This window comes from Hemiscyllium ocellatum, chromosome 23, assembly GCF_020745735.1.
Source record: "Hemiscyllium ocellatum isolate sHemOce1 chromosome 23, sHemOce1.pat.X.cur, whole genome shotgun sequence".
Classification (NCBI taxonomy): Eukaryota; Metazoa; Chordata; class Chondrichthyes; order Orectolobiformes; family Hemiscylliidae; genus Hemiscyllium; species Hemiscyllium ocellatum.
This window is the reverse complement of record NC_083423.1, coordinates 38108648-38122745: the sequence shown is the minus strand read 5'-3', so window position 1 is coordinate 38122745 and position 14098 is coordinate 38108648. Positions and strand designations below refer to the sequence as shown.

Sequence of the window (14098 nt, the reverse complement as noted above, 5' to 3'; positions counted from 1 at the left end):
TAATATGTTTTTTCTGATGTGGGCGGGGAATTGCATGTCAATCACAGAGGGGGCGGAGACCTAACGCTGTCAATCACAAAGGGGCGGTCTCCAACTTTCCGTCAATCGCCGAGGGGGCGGGACTTTAACCGCAGAGAGAGGGACACAGCCCAGTGACAATCACAGTGGGGGCAAGAGCCGAACCGGAGATAGTGAGGACTGCAGATGCTGCAGATCAGAGCTGAAAATGTGTTGCTGGAAAAGTGCAGCAGGTCAGGCAGCATCCAAGGAGCAGGAGAATCCTGAAGAAGGGCTTTTGCCCGAAACGTCGATTCTCCTGCTCCTTGGATGCTGCCTGACCTGCTGCGCTTTTCCAGCAACACATTTTTCATCATGAGCCTAGCCGCCAGTCAACAGCTTGGTGGGCGGTAAATCGCCGTTCAGCTCGGAGGGGGCGTCGACCTTTCCGCCAGTCATTAATAGAGGGGCGTGGTCTTAGCCGTCCATCTCCCGGGAAGCGGGCGGGGCCATAACTGCAATTCTTTCACAGAGCGGGTGGGCTCCCTGCCGCCTGTCCATCACAGAGGGGGCGGTCTCCGAGTCGCATGTCCATCACGTAGGGGGCGGATTCCCATTCGCCTATCCAGCAGAAGGGGTGGACCCCAGCTTGACTATCCATCAAAAGGGGAGGCGGGTCGTAAGGCGCCAGTCTATAAGAAAGGGGGCGTGGCCCACACGCGACAATTGGAGGGGGCGGGGCTCTCTGGGAGCATGCGGAGCGCCAACGGCCGGGAGGCGGACTCGGGGTTTAATCTCCGTTAAACCCGCAGCTTCGCTCGTCGACCCCCCCCCCCCCCTCCCGATTCGAGCGTGGTTCCTTCTCAGCGGCCGCGGCTCCCCATCGCGCCCCGGAGATGTCCCGTGCCCACCTCGGGTGCCACCCTGGCGGCGGCCTTTCATGAGTGCCCCGATGTGCATGGCCGCCGTCCCCTACCGCTGGCCTCCCCGCTTCCCGCTGCCCGTGTCGGATGTGCGCGCTGCCTGCGCCCGCCCAGCCGCCGCTCGACACCATCAGCGGCTGCCCGCTCCGTGCGTCAGCGCGTCCCGTCCGCAGCCCCAGCCCCAGCCTTGGCCCCGCACCGCCTGAGGGAGGTTAGACCAGGACAGGCCAGCCCAGGACACCAGCTTCCCGTGCCGCGCCGCCCCCTCCCCCCGGCCCCTCTCTGTCTCGGCCTCTGTGTCTGTCCTTCCTCTCGCCGTTGGCCGCCATGGAGCTGCTGTGTTGTGAGCCGGAGACGGTGAGGAGGGCGCTGCCCGACCCCGAGCTGCTGCGAGATGACCGTGTGCTGCACAATCTGCTCGCGCTCGAGGAGCGCTATTTGCCGGCCTGCTCCTACTTCAAGTGCATGCAGCTGGACATCCAGCCCTACATGCGGAGGATGTTGGCCGCCTGGATGCTCGAGGTGCGTATTCTGAGGACACCCCCCCCCCCCCCCCCCAGTCCCGAGATCAACCCCCCCCCCAAAGCCCCACACATCCTCTCCACTGTCTCCGATCACCTCCCCCCCCCTCCCCCAACGTCCCCGGGTCAACACCCCCTTCCTCATGCCCAGATTAACCGCTCCGTCCCCCTCCCCGTGCCCAGATCAACTCCCCCCGATTCCCCATGCCCAGATCACCTCTCTCCCTCCCTGATTCCCCATGCCCAGATAAGGCTGTGCCCTCCACAGATACCCCCTCCCTGATTCCCCATGCCCAGATCAACTCCCCCTGATTCCCCATGCCCTGATCAGGGCATGTCCTCCCCGTGCCCGGATAAGGCTGTGCCCTCCCCAGATAACCCCCCCCCCCCATGCCCAGATTAACTCCCTCCCTGATTCCCCATGCCCAGGTCAATTCTCTCCCTCCCTGATCCCCCATGCCCTGATCAAACCGTCCCCGATTTTCCGATGCCCAGATCAAAGACTTATGCTGCCTGAACTGCTGTGCTCTTCCAGCACCACTAATCCAGAATCTGGTTTCCAGTATCTGCAGTCATTGTTTTTACCTTTTACTCCCTTCTCCATACCCAGGTCAACCTCCATTTTCCCAAATCAAGATTAACCGCGCTTCCCTGTCACCCCTCATCCATCTTCCCCTCATAACTCTCACCCATTGTGCCCGAACAAACCACACCCCCATAGCCGATAAAATGCCCCTTCCTCATACCCGGATCAGACCTCTTCCCCATATCTAGATCAACTCTTCCCCCACTTGACGTCTCCATCACCCAAGGCTAACCCAGATCTACTCTTGCTTACCTCCACATACACATACCTGGATCTAACTACCCAACTTCCACCCTTATCCTTGCCTCAATCAACCTCCCCACCCTAACAATCTACCTATGCCCTGCCCCCAAAAGCAGCCTTGTCCATGTCTGGATGGACCACCCCTAACAATCATGCCCATACCCAGATTACCCCACACCCCCATTGCTGTGCCCTGACAGACAGCCTGTTACTGTGCCAGTGCCATGCCTACACCCAACTTCCTACATGGCAGGATTGACAACGGTCCCCCCATTCCCCCCCCCCGTCTCCTTTCCCCCTGTCTCCTCTCTCCCCCCCCCCCCCCCCCCCCCACGCCGGTCACCTCCTCCCCCCCCATTCACTCCCTCCCCCCCATTCGTCTCCCTCCCCCCATTCGTCTCCCTCCCCCCCCCATTCGTCTCCCTCCCCCCCCAATTCGTCTCCCTCCCCCCCCATTCGTCTCCCTGCCCCCCATTCGTCTCCCTCTCCCCCCATTCGTCTCCCTCTCCCCCCCATTCGTCTCCCTCTCCCCCCCATTCGTCTCCCTCTCCCCCCCATTCGTCTCCCTCTCCCCCCCATTTGTCTCCCTCTCCACCTCGACTCCTTCCCCCCACCTCGTCGCCTTCCCCCCCCCCACCCCGTCGCCTTCCCCCCCCACCCCGTCGCCTTCCCCCCTCCCCTCCCCCCCGCGTCGCCTTCCCCCTCCCCTCCCCCCCGCGTCGCCTTCCCCCCTCCCCTCCCCCCCGCGTCGCCTTCCCCCCTCCCCTCCCCCCCGCGTCGCCTTACCCCCTCCCCTCCCCCCCGCGTCGCCTTACCCCTTCCCCCCCCCACCCCGTCGCCTTCCCCCCCCACCCCGTCGCCTTCCCCCCCCCACCCCGTCGCCTTCCCCCCCCCACCCCGTCGCCTTCCCCCCCCCACCCCGTCGCCTTCCCCCCCCCACCCCGTAACCTTCCCCTCCCCCCCCGTCGCCTTCCCCTCCCCCCCCGTCGCCTTCCCCTCCCCCCCCCCGTCGCCTTCCCCTCCCCCCCCCCCCCCGTCGCCTTCCCCTCCCCCCCCCCGTCGCCTTCCCCTCCCCCCCCCTCGCCTTCACCCCCCGTCGCCTTCCCCTCCCCCCCGTCGCCTTCACCCCCCGTCGCCTTCCCCTCCTCCCCCCCTCGTCGCCTTCCCCTCCTCCCCCCCTCGTCGCCTTCCCCTCCTCCCCCCCTCGTCGCCTTCCCCTCCTCCCCCCCTCGTCGCCTTCCCCTCCTCCCCCCCGTCGCCTTCCCCCTCCCCCCCTCGTCGCCTTCCCCTCCCCCCCTCGTCGCCTTCCCCTCCTCCCCCCCTCGTCGCCTTCCCCTCCTCCCCCCCTCGTCTCCTCCCCCCCCTCGTCTCCTCCCCCCCTCGTCGCCTTCCCCTCCTCCCCCCCTCGTCGCCTTCCCCTCCTCCCCCCCTCGTCGCCTTCCCCTCCTCCCCCCCTCGTCGCCTTCCCCTCCTCCCCCCCTCGTCGCCTTCCCCTCCTCCCCCCCTCGTCGCCTTCCCCTCCTCCCCCCCTCGTCGCCTTCCCCTCCTCCCCCCCCCCTCGTCGCCTTCCCCTCTTGCCCCCCCGTCGCCTTCCCCCCTCTCCCGTCGCCTTCCCCCCTCCCCTCCCCCCCGCGTCGCCTTCCCCCTCCCCTCCCCCCCGCGTCGCCTTCCCCCTCCCCCTCCCCCCCCCCGCCCCCCGTCCCCTCCCCCTCCCCTCCCCTCCCTCCCCTCCCCCCGCGTCGCCTTCCCCTCCCCCCCACGTCGCCTTCCCCTCCCCTGCCCTCCCCCCCCGCGTCGCCTTCCCCTCCCCTCCCCCCCGCGTCGCCTTCCCCTCCCCTCCCCCCGCGTCGCCTTCCCCTCCCCTCCTCCCCCCCGCGTCGCCTTCCCCCTCCCCTCCCCCCCCGCGTCACCTTCCCCCCTCCCCTCCCCTCCCCTCCCCTCCCCCCGCGTCGTCTTCCCCTCCCCCCGCGTCGCCTTCCCCTCCCCTCCCCCCCACGTCGCCTTCCCCACCCCCCCTCCCCTCCCCCCCGCGTCGCCTTCCCCTCCCCTCCCCCCCCCGCGTCGCCTTCCCCTCCCCTCCTCTCCCCCGCGCCGCCTTTCCCTCCCCTCCTCCCCCCCCGCGCCGCCTTTCCCTCCCCTCCTCCCCCCCGCGCCGGTCACCTCCTCCCTCCCCCCCATTCGTCTCCCTCCCCCCCATTCGTCTCCCTCCCCCCCATTCGTCTCCCTCCCCCCCATTCGTCTCCCTCCCCCCCATTCGTCTCCCTCCCCCCATTCGTCTCCCTGCCCCCCATTCGTCTCCCTCTCCCCCCCATTTGTCTCCCTCTCCACCTCGACTCCTTCCCCCCACCCCGTCTCCTTCCCCCCCCACCCCGTCGCCTTCCCCCCCCACCCCGTCGCCTTCCCCCCCCACCCCGTCGCGTCGCCTTCCCCCCTCCCCTCCCCCCCGCGTCGCCTTACCCCTTCCCCCCCCCCCCACCCCGTCGCCTTCCCCCCCCACCCCGTCGCCTTCCCCCCCCACCCCGTCGCCTTCCCCCCCCACCGTCGCCTTCCCCTCCCCCCCGTCGCCTTCCCCTCCCCCCCGTCGCCTTCCCCTCCCCCCCCCGTCGCCTTCCCCTCCCCCTCGTCGCCTTCCCCTCCTCCCCCCCTCGTCGCCTTCCCCTCCTCCCCCCCTCGTCGCCTTCCCCTCCTCCCCCCCTCGTCGCCTTCCCCTCCTCCCCCCCTCGTCGCCTTCCCCTCCTCCCCCCCCTCGTCGCCTTCCCCTCCTCCCCCCCTCGTCGCCTTCCCCTCCTCCCCCCCTCGTCGCCTTCCCCTCCTCCCCCCCCTCGTCGCCTTCCCCTCCTCCCCCCCTCGTCGCCTTCCCCTCCTCCCCCCCTCGTCGCCTTCCCCTCCCCTCCCCCCCCGCGTCGCCTTCCCCTCCCCCCCGCGTCGCCTTCCCCTCCCCACCCCCCGCGTCGCCTTCCCCTCCCCTCCTCCCCGCGTCGCCTTCCCCCTCCCCTCCCCCCCCCGCGTCGCCTTCCCCTCCCCTCCCCCCCCCCGCGTCGCCTTCCCCTCCCCTCCCCCCGCGTCACCTTCCCCCTCCCCTCCCCTCCCCTCCCCCCGCGTCGTCTTCCCCTCCCCCCGCGTCGCCTTCCCCTCCCCTCCCCCCCACGTCGCCTTCCCCTCCCCTCCCCCCCCCCCCGCGCGCCTTCCCCTCCCCTCCTCTCCCCCGCGCCGCCTTTCCCTCCCCTCCTCCCCCCCGCGCCCCACCCCCCCCCGCCTTTCCCTCCCCTCCCCCCCCCCGCGCCGCCTTTCCCTCCCCTCCTCCCCCCCCGCGCCGCCTTTCCCTCCCCTCCTCCCCCCCGCGCCGCCTTTCCCTCCCCTCCTCCCCCCCGCGCCGCCTTTCCCTCCCCTCCTCCCCTCCTGCGCCGCCTTTCCCTCCCCTCCTCCCCCCCGCGCCGCCTTTCCCTCCCCTCCTCCCCCCCGCGCCGCCTTTCCCTCCCCTCCTCCCCCCCGCGCCGCCTTTCCCTCCCCTCCTCCCCCCCGCGCCGCCTTTCCCTCCCCTCCTCCCCCCCGCGCCGCCTTTCCCTCCCCTCCTCCCCCCCGCGCCGCCTTTCCCTCCCCTCCTCCCCCCCGCGCCGCCTTTCCCTCCCCTCCTCCCCTCCGCGCCGCCTTTCCCTCCCCTCCTCCCCCCCGCGCCGCCTTTCCCTCCCCTCCTCCCCCCCGCGCCGCCTTTCCCTCCCCTCCTCCCCCCCGCGCCGCCTTTCCCTCCCCTCCTCCCCCCCGCGCCGCCTTTCCCTCCCCTCCTCCCCCCCGCGCCGCCTTTCCCTCCCCTCCTCCCCCCCGCGCCGCCTTTCCCTCCCCTCCTCCCCCCCGCGCCGCCTTTCCCTCCCCTCCTCCCCCCCGCGCCGCCTTTCCCTCCCCTCCTCCCCCCCGCGCCGCCTTTCCCTCCCCTCCTCCCCCCCGCGCCGCCTTTCCCTCCCCTCCTCCCCCCCGCGCCGCCTTTCCCTCCCCTCCTCCCCCCCGCGCCGCCTTTCCCTCCCCTCCTCCCCCCCGCGCCGCCTTTCCCTCCCCTCCTCCCCCCCGCGCCGCCTTTCCCTCCCCTCCTCCCCCCCGCGCCGCCTTTCCCTCCCCTCCTCCCCCCCGCGCCGCCTTTCCCTCCCCTCCTCCCCCCGCGCCGCCTTTCCCTCCCCTCCTCCCCCCCGCGCCGCCTTTCCCTCCCCTCCTCCCCCCCGCGCCGCCTTTCCCTCCCCTCCTCCCCCCCGCGCCGCCTTCACCTCCCCCCCAACCCGCTCCCCTCTTCCCTCCCCTCCTTCCCAGTTCCCTCTGTCCCAGTTCTCCCTCTCCCCCCCTCTCCTCCCCTCCCCTCCCCCCTCCACCGTCCCCCCCACCCTCCTCCCCCCCTCCCCCCCCCCGTCCCCCCTCCTCCCCCGTCCCCCCTTCACCCTCCTCCCCACATCCCCTCCCCACATCCCCTCCCCACATCCCCTCCCCACATCCCCTCCCCACATCCCCTCCCCACATCCCCTCCCCTCCCCTCCTCCCCTCCCCTCCCCCCCCTGTTCCCCCCGTTCCCCCTCCCCCCGTTCCCCCTCCCCCCCCCTTCCCCCTCCCCCCCCGTTCCCCCCCCCCCCCCGTTCCCCCTCCCCCCCCCGTCCCCCCTCCCCCCCCCCCCCCCCCACCCCCCCCCCCCCCCCCCCCCCCACCCCCCCCCCCCCCCCCCCCCCCCCCCCCCCTCCCCCCCCCTCCCCCCCCCCCCCCCCCCTCCCCCCCCCCCTCCCCCCCCCCCCCCCCCCCCGCCCCCCCCCGTCCCCCCTCCCTCCCCACCCCCCCCCCCCCCCCCCCCCCCCCCCCCCCCTCCCCCCCCGTTCCCCCTCCCCCCCCCGTTCCCCCTCCCCCCCCGTTCCCCCTCCCCCCCCCGTTCCCCCTCCCCCCCGTTCCCCCTCCCCCCCCCTCCCCTCTCCCCCCCTCCGCCCTCCCCTCCCCCCTCCCCCTCCATCCTCCCCTCCCCCCCTCCGTCCCCCTCCCCCCCCTTCCCCTCCCCCCACATTCCCCTCCCCCCCTCTCCCCTCCTCCCCCCTCCGTCCCCTCCCCCCGTCCCCCTCCCCCCCCCCTCCCCCCCCTCCCCTCCCCCCCTCCCCTCCCCCCCCCCCCCCCCCTCCCCTCCCCCCTCCCCTCCCCCCTTTCCCCCCGTTCCCCCGTTCCCCCTCCCCTCCCCCCCCTCCCTCCTCCCCTCCTCCCCTCCCCCCTCCTCCCCCCCTCTCCCCTCCCCTCCTCCCCTCCCCCCGTTCCCCCCCCCTCCCCTCCCCCCGTTCCCCCCCACTCCCCCCCCCGTTCCCCCCCACTCCCCCCCCGTTCCCTCCTCCCCCCCTCCCCCCTTCCCTCCCCCCCCGTTCCCCCTCCTCCCCCCCGTTCCCCCTCCTCCCCCCCCGTTCCCCCTCCTCCCCCCCCGTTCCCCCCCTCCCCCCCCCCCCCTCCCCCCCCCGTTCCCCCTCTCCTCCCCCCCCGTTCCCCCTCTCCCCCCCCGTTCCCCCCTCTCCCCCCCGTTCCCCCTCTCCCCCCCCGTTCCCCCTCTCCCCCCCGTTCCCCCTCTCCCCCCCGTTCCCCCTCCCCCCCCCCGTTCCCCCTCTCCCCCCCGTTCCCCCCCCTCCCCCCCCGTTCCCCCTCTCTCCCCCCCCGTTCCCCCTCTCCCCCCCCGTTCCCCCTCTCCCCCCCCGTTCCCCCTCTCCCCCCCGTTCCCCCTCCCCCTCCCGTCCTCCCCCCCGTCCCCCCTCCCCCTCCCCCCTCGCCCTCCGTCCCTCCTGTCCCCCCCCCCCGTTCCCGCCGCCCATCCCCCGTCCCCCCCTCCTCCCCCCCCGTCCCTGTACTCCCTCCCCCCGTCCCTTTGCTTTTCCTCCCTACCCCCTTCTCCTTTCCTTCTCTCTCCCCCCCCCCCCCGCCCCCCTTAAATTTGTTTCTTGCTTAATGACCTGGAGGCATGTGGCGCATCATAGATGGTGCCAAGGCCTCATTCACTACTTTCTCCAATCTCATTGTTCCTCATTTTTAGCCATTTCTCCCCTCTTAGGTCTGTGAAGAGCAGAGGTGTGAGGAGGAAGTCTTTCCTTTGGCAATGAATTACCTGGACAGATTCTTATCGATTGTACCAATTACCAAAAGCCACCTGCAGCTACTTGGAGCTGTGTGTCTGTTCCTTGCATCAAAGTTCAAAGAAAATATTCCTTTGACAGTGGAAAAACTTTGCCTATATACTGACAACTCTATCAGACTACATGAACTTTTGGTAATTTAGTAATCTACCTTCAGCTTTCTGTGCAAAACTTACATTGATACAAAAATGCAAATGAGGCTGACTTATACTTTAGGTGGGAGCACATGGTTAGTAATGCTGTTTCACAGTGTCAGGGACCCAAGTTCAATTCCAGCGTTGGGTGGCTTTGCATATTTAGGTGGATTGATTGTGGTAAATTGTCCTGTAGTGTCACAATGTGTAGGCTAGGTAGATTAACCATTGTGAGTATGAGGTTATGGGGTTTGGGGGAGTGGAGTGCTGTTAAAAGGATTGGTGTAGACTCGCTGGGTCGATAGGACTCTATCTGCACTGTAGTGATTCTATAAGTTAAACTTCCAACAGAATTGTAAACTTTTACAATATCTGCTTTCTATGAAATTTGGCGTTCAGCTGCAAAAATCATTCAGGTCTTAAAAATACATCCACAGTTGGGGTGAATCAAATACTTCATTCACAATATAGAAAAAGTTCAGAAGTTACGACATAAATAGGACTTTTGTTCTGTTCTTTGACATTTGAGAGGCAGGAGGTGGTTCCAGTTAAATTGCTACTGTTACAAAGTTGTTTCTCTGGTTATAAATGTAGATAAAATGTCTCAAACATGGATGCCATGATTTGGAGGTGATCTTGTTGGATTGGGGTACGCAAAGTCAAAACATCGCACAACACTGGGTTATAATCCAGCAAATATCCCAGTGTTGTGATTTTTGACTTCAAACAAGGATGGGTGAGCTGAAGTCTACAAATTAAAATAAAAACATAAATAAAACATGATGTAGCTGTACTCTTTGTTTAGGAACAATCATTTAAGTGGTAAGTATAGTATGACCTTTCCAACAGTGAATACTATAAATCACTGTCAGTAGCTCCCTCTAGAGGTAGATGTTCAAACGTTTACCATGGATAGGTGTTAGTTGTGCTTTCACCATTGCAAAAAAATTGGTGTGGCAGATGGCTTGTTTGAAATATCCTTTCTTTTTAATAAAAGTCTTTTGGTTTAGTTTCTTCTTTCCATGCAGGGTCAGTGGCTCCCTCTAGAGGTATATATTCAAAAGTTCACTCTGAATAGGTGCTAGTTGTGCTTTGCCATAAAAAATGGTGTAGCAGGTGAATTGTTTGAAGTAGCAGTTTTTAAAAATAATTTATTTTTTTCTTTCAATTGTTCATTCTTGTACTGCATTTAACCTTTTTTATTTTTGTTAGGAGTGGGAGTTGATCGTTTTGGGAAAGTTGAAGTGGAATCTTGCAGCTGTAACTCCACATGACTTCATTGAACACATTCTGAAGAAGCTGCTGCTTTCCGAAGACAAGCTGCACCTCATCCGAAAGCATGCACAGACCTTTATTGCTCTTTGTGCCACAGGTATGAATGATTTAACACCTGGAGCTGGTTTTGTTTAAGGCCTATGGTTGAGAATACGTTGATGGGAGAATGGGGAAATTCAGAAGCGAAGCAGACTGAACCTTGCTTTGGCTTTGATTGTGTTTTGAATGTATAGAGGAAAATTCGAAGATTTGAGATTCAACTGCCGAGACAAAATGGGTTTGTATTAATTGGCACAGTATTGTATGGTGCCATGATGGAAGGTCACAGACCTGAAGCATAATACTAATTCTCTCTCCACTGATGCTACCAGTTCTGTTGATTATTTCCAAATTCCTTTGGTTTTTTTAAATAAGGCTTTTTGTATCTACATTATTTTGTTTTTCTGTTGACCTTTATTAATATTTGGTGGAGATTATTTTCACAATGGTACTTTTAATCAGTTTTCATTATTTCTTTTATGTATTCATCTATTATATGTTAAAAAAATATTGTCAGCTTGGAATCCTGTCAGTTTCTGTACATTCCAATTCTGTCTGCATGTATAGAGGAAACTGAAATCATGTATCACTGGTTCTACTATCCTGCCAATGTAAGGGCTGTAGGTTCTTTTGTCGGGGGTGGGGGTGGCTATGACTGGGGGGCAATAGATTTACATGGATAATTTCCATTAGAAATGTAGTTTGTGAATTAATTAACAAAACCTGTACATAGTAATATTAAATTACGGCTTCACTGAGTTCACTTAAATATTGAAAAATGTGATTTTTAAAAATGATTTGTTGTGACTCAATGAGATATTGTGCTGGAAATTGAGCTCTGCTATTCCCAGAGTCACTACAAAAGTTTTATGAAGTACATGAAGTTCCCAATTTACCTAACTTTCAGACCCAGATTGATGGAAAGCACAGACCAGATTTCTGTAGTAATCAAGAATGATTTTACTACACATAATTAGACTTCAGTTACAAGTTAACAGTTATAAATTATTATTATAAATAAAACTCTAATTCGTTTTTATACACTTCCCTCACTCACTCCCTCTCTCAGTCTCACATTCTCACTCGCTCTCTCCATATGTGTGCACGTGTACCAATAAGTTATTAAGATTGTGGACAGAGTGGAAAGATAGTTCCATAGACTATGCTCTTGTGTACTGTTGTTGAGATGATTTTTGTAACTGTTCTGTTGGCTAGCATATAACATCAGTTGTCTTTCTCTCGTTGCTTCCACTGGTTGGTGAGAGATGCAAGGTAGCTGGTTCTCTTATTAAAAACTCTGTGACTTATCAGTTAAGAGTTACATAATACAACAACAGTTCCAGGAAAGAGGAACTGCTTTTCTTCAGGTTTACAATGAGTTTTAACTGTAAATAACAGGCAGACTGCTTCTGAACTGGGGAAGAATTGAACAATTTTCTCCCTCTCCTACTGCAGCTTGTTCTCGCTTGTCAGTCACCAGACAACTAATTACATGTTTTGACAGGCAAAAATATCAATCATCGATAACTGGTCACTCGTCCATACACCACATAACTTGATGTCAGCAAAAGTTGCATTGGTACATTCCCTTGGTCCAAATCCACAACTTAAACTGCAATTATTGCTTGTTGAGATGGTTCTTTGTGGGTGTCATGGTTGCTTACTTTTCAAAACTGCAACCACTCTTAAAAGTCTTTATTTTAAAAAGAATACACTTTCTCATTTCAGTCCTCAGGTTTTAAACACCCAAAATTAAAAACATGGACCTCATATAAGGATCCTCTTAATAAATAGTACATGAGACTAGTATTTAGAATAGTCTTATAGCAAAAATATTAAGAAAATATTCTTCAAAAAGTGCCAATTTGATGAAAACATAGTTCTAAAGGTGGCTAAAACACTATAGAATGGGATGCCATATCTTTTGTTAAGTACAGTGCAAGAAAGAAAGCAAAGACTGTTGGAATAACCGTGACAATGGAGGATGTGTAGAGTGATCTGCTTACATAGTTGGGTACCTGTACAGAGATTTAACATTGATAATTTAGTTTGAAAGCCACCTGTCAGTTATTGTCTGAATGATGCTGAGAAATTTAAGATGAAAAAAAATTGTTATGCTAGTAAATCTCACAAAAAGAGATGTATAGACAAAGGATAGTACTTAGACCATCTGGTTTGGAAAAGCAGTATATTTTGCTAGTTTTATTGAAATATTTGGAGTTTCTAGAGCATTTTTTCAATTAATCTTGGACAAATCAAAAGCTAATGATTGTGATTATCGAAAGTGTTTAAGTAGATTGTGTCATTTTTACAAACAGTCCAGAAAATAAGTCCGAGCAGCATGCAGATCTGTTGCTTTTACCTTGGTGGAAACTTTGGAAAAAAAAATTAGTTTCTATTGTTGCTGCTTGGAACAGGTACATCCTGTTTCTCCCTTTCTCCCTCCCAATGTTCTCTCTCCCTCTCTACCCCCCATCCACCCATTACTTGGTGTTGGAAGCAAGCTGACAGGCAGAATATTATTTTAATTGTGTTTTTGCCAGCTTTTAAAATATAATGCAAGGGTAGCATTTGAGGATTTTTTGGAAAGTTATGGAATTTGTTTTGAATTGCTGATAAATAAGCATGATCATCTATTTTGTCAAGAAGTCTAAAAAGTGCTATATGCTTCATTAATCAAGAGAAACCTGTTCGATAGAATTGTGATGCAGTTGTACAGTTATGCAATATAAAAAGGAAATTTTTGATTGGATAAATATTCATTTCTAAAACACCGTCTCAAAGACACAAATTGGGCATTGTTGGGTCTGCTCTGTGTTGCCCTGACATATCACCTTCATCTCCTCCCCCACTCACCCATTGTACTCTATGCTACTTTCTCCCCACCCCCACCCTCCTCTAGCTTATCTCTCCACGCTTCAGGCTCACTGCCTTTATTCCTGATGAAGGGCTTTTGCCCGAAACGTCGATTTCACTGCACTTTGGATGCTGCCTGAACTGCTGTGCTCTTCTAGCACCACTAAATCCAGAATCTGGTTTCGAACATCTGCAGTCACTGGGATAGTACCCTGGAAAACAAGCTCTGTCATTCCTGGATTTATCAGGAAAGTTAAAGATTTTATCATACTGTGCAAAATTCCTCAATTTACCTGCTTTTTTTAGACCCAGGTTAATAGAATTGGCCAGGTTTCTGAACTTAACTAGAATTATTACTTATTATACATGATTCTTTTTATAGATTTGCAACTTTGAGCTGTTGACATATAAATTTACTTGTAAAACTCTACTTCCCCTCAATAAAATTTCTGTTTCTCACATGCAGACGGAAAAATAAAAGATGCATTTAATGAATGGAGGTAAAATTGTGAGAAATAAACGGACACTACCTCCTTTGGAAGTCCAAAGCGTTTGGTTATATTGTTCATACCCACAAACTGTTCAACTAGCTGGGAGGTAATTTCATTTGTTGGAAGGCAAATTTATTGTTGACATTGGTCACTAACCTATATGTAAGCTACTTGTTGCCAACTGAATCTCTGCTTGTACACACCTGTGGCACCAGATCGTCTGCCCCAAAACTTCGCTGATTGGTTGAGCAAACAATAGTGTAAACAGCAATTACATGAAGAGCTGGTAGCTTGCTCTTTAAAAAGAACAGCAATCCTTCGTTTTTAAAATGGTCTCTGGTGGAACTGTCTCTGCAGATGCTAGTGAGGTTAATTGTTTTAACTGTCGATCAAAACCACCTTGTTAGAGAACTTAATTAGTTAAATCAGCCATTAATATTCAGGTCGCTGTTGGGTAAGTTATCTTCAACAGCTGAATATCTTTTTTCCCCCACATTTGATATAATGTCATTTGGAAGCATTACAGCAAGAACTGGGGCATGAGGTTGTAGTTTAAATTTTTCTCTATGACCACTGTTAGCTTTGTTTTAATTAAAATGTGTAGTATCTTATTTTGAAAGAAATACTGTATCATTTGCATAAAGTACATTTCTACTGTCATGGCAGAGCTTTGTTTAAACTGGTGGGTCTTTCAAAAGGACTACATGCTTTCACTTAATGTCTCTTCCATTCCTATGTCCCAAAATATTGTTCAATTAGTTATAATTAAAAGTAGTTGTGTAGGCCAGCTGACAATGAAAGTGAACATAGCAACTTTCCATAAAGTTGAATTTATGATTAATTAAACTCTTGGTGATAGATGACGAATAAGAACAGTACTTGCATTTTTATGGTAGAAAAATGTCATT

The 14098-nt window shown here is 57.8% G+C and overlaps 1 protein-coding gene across 1 annotated transcript in view; it reads left to right on the top strand.

The window, feature by feature from the left end:
• Nucleotides 1-713: 713 nt before the first annotated feature.
• The window catches only part of ccnd2a (cyclin D2, a), a 30055-nt gene continuing 16670 nt past the window's right edge, over nucleotides 714-14098 (top strand). The window contains exons 1-3 of the mRNA XM_060842888.1: nucleotides 714-1442; nucleotides 8314-8529; nucleotides 9742-9901. Of these exons, the coding sequence (XP_060698871.1) occupies nucleotides 1248-1442; nucleotides 8314-8529; nucleotides 9742-9901 (571 nt within the window). The 5' untranslated portion in view covers nucleotides 714-1247. The remainder of the gene's footprint in view (nucleotides 1443-8313; nucleotides 8530-9741; nucleotides 9902-14098) is intronic.